General features: G+C 24.5%; 1 protein-coding gene across 1 annotated transcript; it reads left to right on the top strand.

The window, feature by feature from the left end:
• Positions 1–2852: 2852 nt before the first annotated feature.
• LOC112771367 (1-aminocyclopropane-1-carboxylate oxidase homolog 1) lies at positions 2853–6862 on the top strand. Its single transcript, XM_025816094.3, has 3 exons — positions 2853–3915; positions 4982–5309; positions 6395–6862. Exons 1-3 carry the CDS (start codon positions 3377–3379, stop codon positions 6644–6646), a joined length of 1119 nt encoding a protein of 372 aa, XP_025671879.1. The 5' UTR covers positions 2853–3376; the 3' UTR covers positions 6647–6862.
• The last annotated feature ends 1259 nt before the right edge of the window (positions 6863–8121 follow it).

Genomic DNA, 8121 nt, shown 5'->3' with positions numbered 1-8121 from the left:
CAATCTGTCTTCCTAGGAGCAACACCAAACTGGTGCAACCATTCAGCCTCTAAGACCTCATAACTACTGAAGGTCGGTCCCGTAACTGGAAGATCATTTGTCGGAAGATCAAGAATTATCGCCTTGTTCTCTAATGTCACAGCACACTCAGCAACTGAAAAATAGAATGTGTGAGTCTCAGGGCGCCATCTCTCGATCTGAGCATTAACCAATGCTGATTGACATTAGATTACTCCAATCTAAAAAATGTGATAAAAATTAGTCTCCTGTAAATGCCCCTCTACACTTTGACTATACAGATCCGGCGGCATTAAGTGGTTACATGTCAACATCCGTGAACCCTACAAAATATAGCCATATATCACATTAAACAAAAATAACTATATTTAATTAATAAATTAAATTAACAATATCTCATTTTCATTATCACATAACCAATAAAACATAATCATATTAACAACTATATTATTAACTACTCGAAATATACTAAATCTATTTTACAAAATATCCATATTTATATTTATTAGCTTCTAATAAAAATTAATAAACCTTAAATGAATCTAAAATATAAATCTAATTATTATTAGATACATTAAAACTATATTTTTTAATGTCTAAAATCTATTTATTTTATAATAATAATAATAATAATAATAATAATAATAATAATAATAATAATAATAATAATAATAATTCTTATTCATTATTTTCTATTTATATAACTAGAATAATTTAAAAAAGTATTAAACACCTCAATATTATTATTATACATATATATTTTATATCACCAAATTTATCAATAATCATATATAATTTATTAAATTCATATTTAAAATTTAGTGTTGCTAACACAATTCATTACCTAAATTACACTAAATTTATTCGGTTTTCATTTTTTATGGTACTATAACAATAATAATAATATACCTTAATTAATTCACTAGCTAAGAATTAAAAATGATTAATTATTATATTTAAACAATTTTAAAATTCTCACTTCGAGTACAACATAATAAACAAATATATTAAGTAAATATTTAACAATAACACACAACCACAAGTCATTATATTAATCTTTAATTAAATATCTAAATAATATATTTATAATAATAATAATTAATTCAATAATTTTTTAAATATCTTTTAGTTTTATTTTATTTTACTGACTATTTCTAACAATTAATAATATTATATATATATATATAATCTTAATAATTATTACTACAATATTTTTACTAATCTCTAACTTTATCATAATTATTTTTCTTAAATTAAAATATTTGATAATAAAAACTTACATAATTAGAATGATGAAAATAATTAGCAATGTGAAGTTTTAATTTGAACAATTAACTTCTTTTATTTTTCATCTCTTTGGCATTGTTGAAATTTTGATTGTGACAATTTTTTTTTCAAATGCTGAATTTGTGCAGCAACAATGAAAGAAGAGAAGAGAAAGGTGGAGTTGGGGGTGGTATGAAGAGTCAGGCACGAGTGAGAGTGAGAGGGATGGTTAGAGGAGTATATTACGGAGGGTCAACAATTTAAGGTTGGAAAATGCTGCCGGGAGGCTGCGCGGCTTACCGTACGCAAATCGGACTTTATAATCATTAGATTTTATTAACTAAAAATAAAAAGATATTATCAAAAAAGAGTATTGATAGACTTTATAAATATAAAATATATTAGTGCATATATAAATAAATATATTTTAATACATAATATTTTAAAAAATAACAATTATATTTTATTTTTTTAAAATAAATAATATAAAATATATAAATACATACAAAAATATATTTTATTTATTAATATTAGTTATTAATTTATTATGTAGTATTATTTTTTATTATAAAATATAAAATAAGTAATTTAATTATTTTATATTACTTGAAAATATTTAGATTATTCTTTAAAACAAATTAAAAATATCGTAGTAGTTAATTTTGTAAAAAATATATTATTATATAAAAAATTATTTTATCCAGATATTTATAAACATATATTTTATTTCAAACATGATATATAATACATGAAAATGTTGATTTTTTTATTTTTTTATATTTTAAACAAATATTTTTGAATTTCTTTACTTAACTCTTAAAAAATAGAAATAGAAAATAAAGATTACTTTTACTATTTTAAATATAGATAAAAAATTATTTCTACAAAAAGCAAAATCTATGGAATATACAATATGTACTTTTGAGATATCCATTGTCACTTATTTTATTTATATAATATTAAAAAAATCAGTACAAAATTTAAAATAAACAATTGTAATAATATAAATTAAATGCACTGTTAAAAAAATAAGAAAAATGTATCTTTGAAAATTTTGAAAAATATACTCCATTACTCATTACTCTTTATTTGTTATTCTAGTTAAATGCAATTTTATTAAAAACCTTGAAATTCAGATAGTTATAAATTTATTTATTAATTAAAATTAAATTTTGATATTTTGACAATGTAAAATAATTTTATACGTTACATTTAATTATATAACGCTACATGATCAAAATAAGTATCTTTTATATTAATTACGTGAATGATCATCCAAAATAATAAATGTAATTAGACGATTATGTAAAATATTTTAAATTTTTAATATATTAAAATTAAATTCTATTAATTATTAAAAGTATAACAAATAATTCAATGATAAACAGTAGTATGTAGAATATGAGAGTTTAAAATTAAGTATCTAATATTATATATTATATATATTAAGTAAATTTAAAATTTAGTTTTATCTAATTAAAAGACTAATCAAAACTTATTTATATTGATAGTTTATAGTATCACTTTTGAGTTTTTTAATTATATTAATATTTGTAGTTTATCCTTATGATGCATCCATGATCCAACACAATAATTTAGTCGGTATAGTGATTTGACATTGGAGGTCTGCCAAAAAAAGCCACCAAAAAAGAAAAAGAAAAAAAAACGAGCCACCACCAATAATTGAAAACTTGTCAGCTATCTTAATGAGTTTATGCATTATACATGCACCACACAATAATTTAGTCGAACAGTTTTTAATTTCTCATAATTATTAAATTGATTTTATTTTTTAATTTTGTTTGGTAAATTAACTCTATTTTATATTTTTTTAAAAATTTAAATAAATTAATTTTAATTTTAATATTATTTAATAAAAACACCAATTATTAAAAAAATTAAAATTCTCATATCAATTTCTTTACATAAACTAAAAAATTGATATGAAATTAATATCTTAGTAAAATAACTATTTAAAAATTATTATTTCCATGATTATTTTTTATAACCTTATCTAGCAGGATCTATAACATGTTGAACATTATAGGCCACTAAGAAGACACCAAAAAAAAATTATAGGTCATTAAGGAAGATGGAAAGTGAAGAAGCAGAAGGCACAATAGTGAAGATGATCAATAATTGTGATGATAGGATGAGTGAACTGAAGGCATTTGATGACACAAAAGGCGGTGTTAAGGCTCTTGTTGATGGAGGTGTTACAAAGATTCCAACTATGTTTTATCATCCACTTGATAAATTCCCAGATTCCTCCAACACAGAGCACAGCCTGATTCCTGTCATAGATCTTGAAGGTGTTGCCAAAGATCCAATCACACGCCAACAAGTTATTTCAAGAATAAGGGAAGCATCTGAGACATGGGGTTTCTTCCAAGTGGTAAATCATGGCATCCCTGGGAGTGTTCTTGAGGAGATGAAAGAGGGGATTAAAAGGTTCTTTGAACAAGATGTTGAGGTTAAGAAAGAGGTATATAGCCGTGATAATACGAAGCCATTTTTTTATAATAGTAATTTTGATCTTTATACTTCATCAGCACTGAATTGGAGAGATACTTTTGGATGCCAATTAGTTCCTCTCATTGGCAAACCTCAAGACTTGCCAGAAGTATGCAGGTATATTTATGTTCATATTCTTTCATTTATATGCGTACTGTTTCAAATTTTTTACCCTTGAGATCTTGGTATGTTCAATTAGGATGTGTTTGGAACTAAAAATGAAGTTATACAAAAAGCAATAGAATCCAATACAAACATATATCAAAAATGCTATTCGTACACTAAAATTAGTCACTAAAATCAACCACCAATATATTTGTGTATAAATATATGTATGATTTAATTTATTTTTAACGTATATTTACATTCCAACATGTATTTTATACTGGTGACTGACTTTGGTAACTAATTTTGGTGTACACGTAGTGTAGTCCAACATATATATGTTTTGAGAGAATATACGGAGATGGAGACATATAAACATAGATATTTGTTTTTTTAATATTGAATTGATATATTTTGTATTTTTATATTACAACAAAAAATATTTTGTTTGACAAATTTTTAGTGGCAATAACATAATAACATAATGGCAATTGTATGTCTTATTTATCTTATGTTTTCGTGATAATTATATATTTGCAGTTATTATTATATGTTATAATGACAATTATATATTTTTTGCGGATATTAAAAAAGTTTATACCGACAATTATATAATTGTCGCTAAAATTTTTAGCGACAAAGTATAAGACGACTAATATCTAATTAACATTAAATATATTAGCAGTTACTTTTGTTGTCACTAAAAACAAAATAAATAGTCGCTAAAGTAATTTTTTGATAGTTTTATTGACAGAAAAAACACAGTGATATTAGTAAAGGACACAATTTTTTCATTTTTTCTTTCATTATTTATATCAATTTTTTATAATTATATTTTTATTATTATATTTTTTTTAAATATAATGAGAGTAAATTAAACTTTCATAATAATTTATATTTTTTATGTTTGTTTTATCACTAAAAAAATATTAAAATATTAATTTTTATGTCTTTATTATTTGTGTCTTATTTATAGTGTTCTATTTTATTCTCTTGCATAGTTACACAAAAAAATAAGGATACCAATTTGAATCCTATATCTATTTACTTGCTGATTGATCATGTCATTTCTTTATAGGGATATACTGCTAGAATATGGCAATAATGTTATGAAATTGGGGATCACACTCTTTGAATTACTCTCAGAATCTCTAAATCTGCATTCAAACTATTTAAGAGACATGGAATTGGGTTGTACTGATCAAATTATTTGTGCTGGCCATTACTATCCTCCTTGTCCTGAGCCAGAACTCACTATGGGAACCACCAAACATTCTGATGGCACTTTTATTACTGTGCTTCTCCAAGACCATATTGGTGGCCTCCAGATTCTTCATAATGACAAATGGATCGATATACGCCCTGTACCTGGAACTTTAGTGGTTAATATTGGTGATCTTCTACAGGCAAGTTTTTTATTATTCTTTTTGCATATGATAAATTATAGCGTAACATACATTATACCAACACAAATATTCGATATGATATTTAGTGTATCTTTGAGTCGTCTTTAAATTAATAAAATAAAAAATAGCTAAACATTATGTATAAAACAAGTATTTTTTTTGGGTCAGATATTATGATGTTTTTAAAAAAAGTACAAAGATCAATTTTTAAATAATCAATCTTAGTCCATTTTTTTTTGTAAAATTATTTCTTTTAATTTTTATTTTTGGAAATTTTAAAATTTTGGATTAGAATTTGAAATATAAAATTTAAGACTTAGAATTTAAAATTAAAAAATTTGACTAATGTTGATAAAAAAAAGTTAATTCTTAAAATGAACTCGTTTCAAAAACATGAATATCATACTCTATTTAGTGTGTTCATACTTTATCTTTGTGTAAAAGTTATTGTGGATGTTGTTTACATCTGTTGTCTCGTTACTTACATATGTATGGTAGAGAAAAGGCATTAACATTGTTATTAAGACATAGTACTAAATTAAGAATGTCTACCGTAGAAGGTATTTTAATGCACTTGTATATGTATGTTGTTTGTGCTTTATATTTATTATTAGGAATTAATTACTAAATTGATACTCAAAATTTCAGACGCTGACAAAATGAAATTTTAAAGAAGTTATTGATAAAAAGATCACTAAATTCTTATTTATAAAAATTCTGACAAAAATAACCAAATGGCATGTATTTTGTTAGCCACTTCAACATTTCTCATTAACAGAAACGATAGTAATTGACATTTGATCACTTTTTGTCTGATTTTAAAATTATCTAGAGTTTTTTTGTCAATAACGTCTTTTAAATATTATTTTATCATTGTCCGGATCTTTTAAATACCGATTTAGTAGTTAACTCTTAATGTTAGTCTTGCATTTATCAATAAACAAATTTTTTCCATGATTCCAGCTTTAAGTTCTAACATTAGTTATTACTTTATACCAATAAAAAGCTCAAAATGCATGAAAAGACTTGGACAATTTGCTAGTGCACAAGTACTTAAGCTAATTGGTATTTTTCTTCAACTGTAGCTACTAACGAATGACAGATTTAAAAGTGTTCAACATAGAGTGCTGGCAAGTAGAAGTGGTCCAAGAGTATCTATTGCGTGTTTTTTTGGCTACAACAATCTCAATGCATCAACAAAGCTTGTCAGCCCGATAAAAGAATTGTTATCTAAAAACAATCCTCCAAAATTTAAAAATACCACAATTGCAGAGTATGCAGCCTACTTTACTGCAAAAGGCCTTGGAAACAGTCCTCTTGAAGACTTTAGGATTTAAGTTGAGAATTTTTGAATAAAGGTGTCTTGGTTTGGTTAGCAATTAGCAGTTAGCAATGTAATTGAAATTGCATAAACTAGATATATATGTTGGAAGTATTCATTATATTTAAAAAACAAAAAAATTATATGAATACTAATCCTGTTCTTGGACTACAGATTTATGGTATCTAACAACTATATCTATTCTATTAGAGGTATATTTTTTAGTTGAAAATTTCCTTGGTTATTATATAATATAATAAGCACTATATATTTGTCTGATAAATTATTACATAAGCATAATAGAGTCTGATTTTATTGCTCATCATCCCAACAAGAAACATTTAGATATATTATAACTAGGGAAAGTATGAGGAGCTAATGGGATATTTATACAATGTGTACAATGGAGGTTTAGTGAGTATTAGATATATAATCATTAGTGTTACTTTTTTCCATCAGCTGAAGCTTTTGGGATGAGTGGTATTATGACATGGTATTAGAGCGCTAGATCCGAAAGGTCAAGAGTTCGATCCTTGGTGAATCCCAAAATCAATTTAAGCTTTTGGGAAGATGTTTATTATCGCTAGTACTCGGATGGTTATTCTAGATAGTATGGGAGATGTTCATTTTGTAATTCAATAGCCCATTGTACACATTGTACAAATAATTCATTATCTCCCTAGCGGGATCCTTATAACTATTCTTATATATACAAAAAATGGTAGGCGAATTAGTCATCAAAATAAGTTATTATATATTAGTGTATAAAATTATGTTATTTAACTTATTTTTAATATTTATTTTATATTTTAACATATATTTTATATTAATGATTGAATTAAATAACTTATATATATATATATATATATATATATATATATATATATCCACAATAAAAATAGTCAAAATAGTGGCTCTGTTTTTTCTTTTATATTTTATTTTTTTTATGTCTTTTTTATTTTATATTGTTTCACTTGATTTTTGGTAATTTTGACAGGGTGTTGAATCAAACTTGTATCAATATTTTAGTTCGGGGAGCAGATACGACTTTTTTGAAAAAAAGTAGACTCGACTAGCGATTTACTTAGTCTTTGTATCGAAAAAATGTATGAAATACTCAATGATATTAAACTGTGGCAAATAATATAAAGAATTAAAATAAAAGGAAATATAAAATAAATGAAAGCTTTAAATAGATAAGAAAATAAAATTGGAATTGAAAGAAAGCAATGTGCTTGAAGAAAAGAAGTAAAAATAAATTGAAAATAAAAGAAAAGCAAAGGAAATAAATGAAAAGTAGGCTCCAGACACTCACATGCACTTACACTCCATAGTTTTTCTTGGCGTCAATGTGACTTGGATTTTTTGCAGAGTTTTGTGTGATGATGACATGTTCAGATTGAAGTCCTAGATTTCTTCTGAACTTCTCTTATTTATAGACCACAAGGATAGACTTGTAGAATGTTTCTCTCTTCCCACGATCTATCTTCT

This window comes from Arachis hypogaea, chromosome 18, assembly GCF_003086295.3.
Source record: "Arachis hypogaea cultivar Tifrunner chromosome 18, arahy.Tifrunner.gnm2.J5K5, whole genome shotgun sequence".
Taxonomy (NCBI): Eukaryota; Viridiplantae; Streptophyta; class Magnoliopsida; order Fabales; family Fabaceae; genus Arachis; species Arachis hypogaea.
This window is presented reverse-complemented; position numbering and strand designations above follow the sequence as displayed.

Excerpts from the sequence above, each read along its gene's own strand:
- LOC112771367 (XM_025816094.3), top strand. The coding sequence starts at position 3,377 with ATGGAAAGTGAAGAAGCAGAAGGCACAATAGTGAAGATGATCAATAAT. Across the intron at positions 3,916-4,981 it reads GACTTGCCAGAAGTATGCAG|GGATATACTGCTAGAATATG; the intron begins GTATATTTATGT and ends ATTTCTTTATAG. Across the intron at positions 5,310-6,394 it reads ATATTGGTGATCTTCTACAG|CTACTAACGAATGACAGATT; the intron begins GCAAGTTTTTTA and ends CTTCAACTGTAG.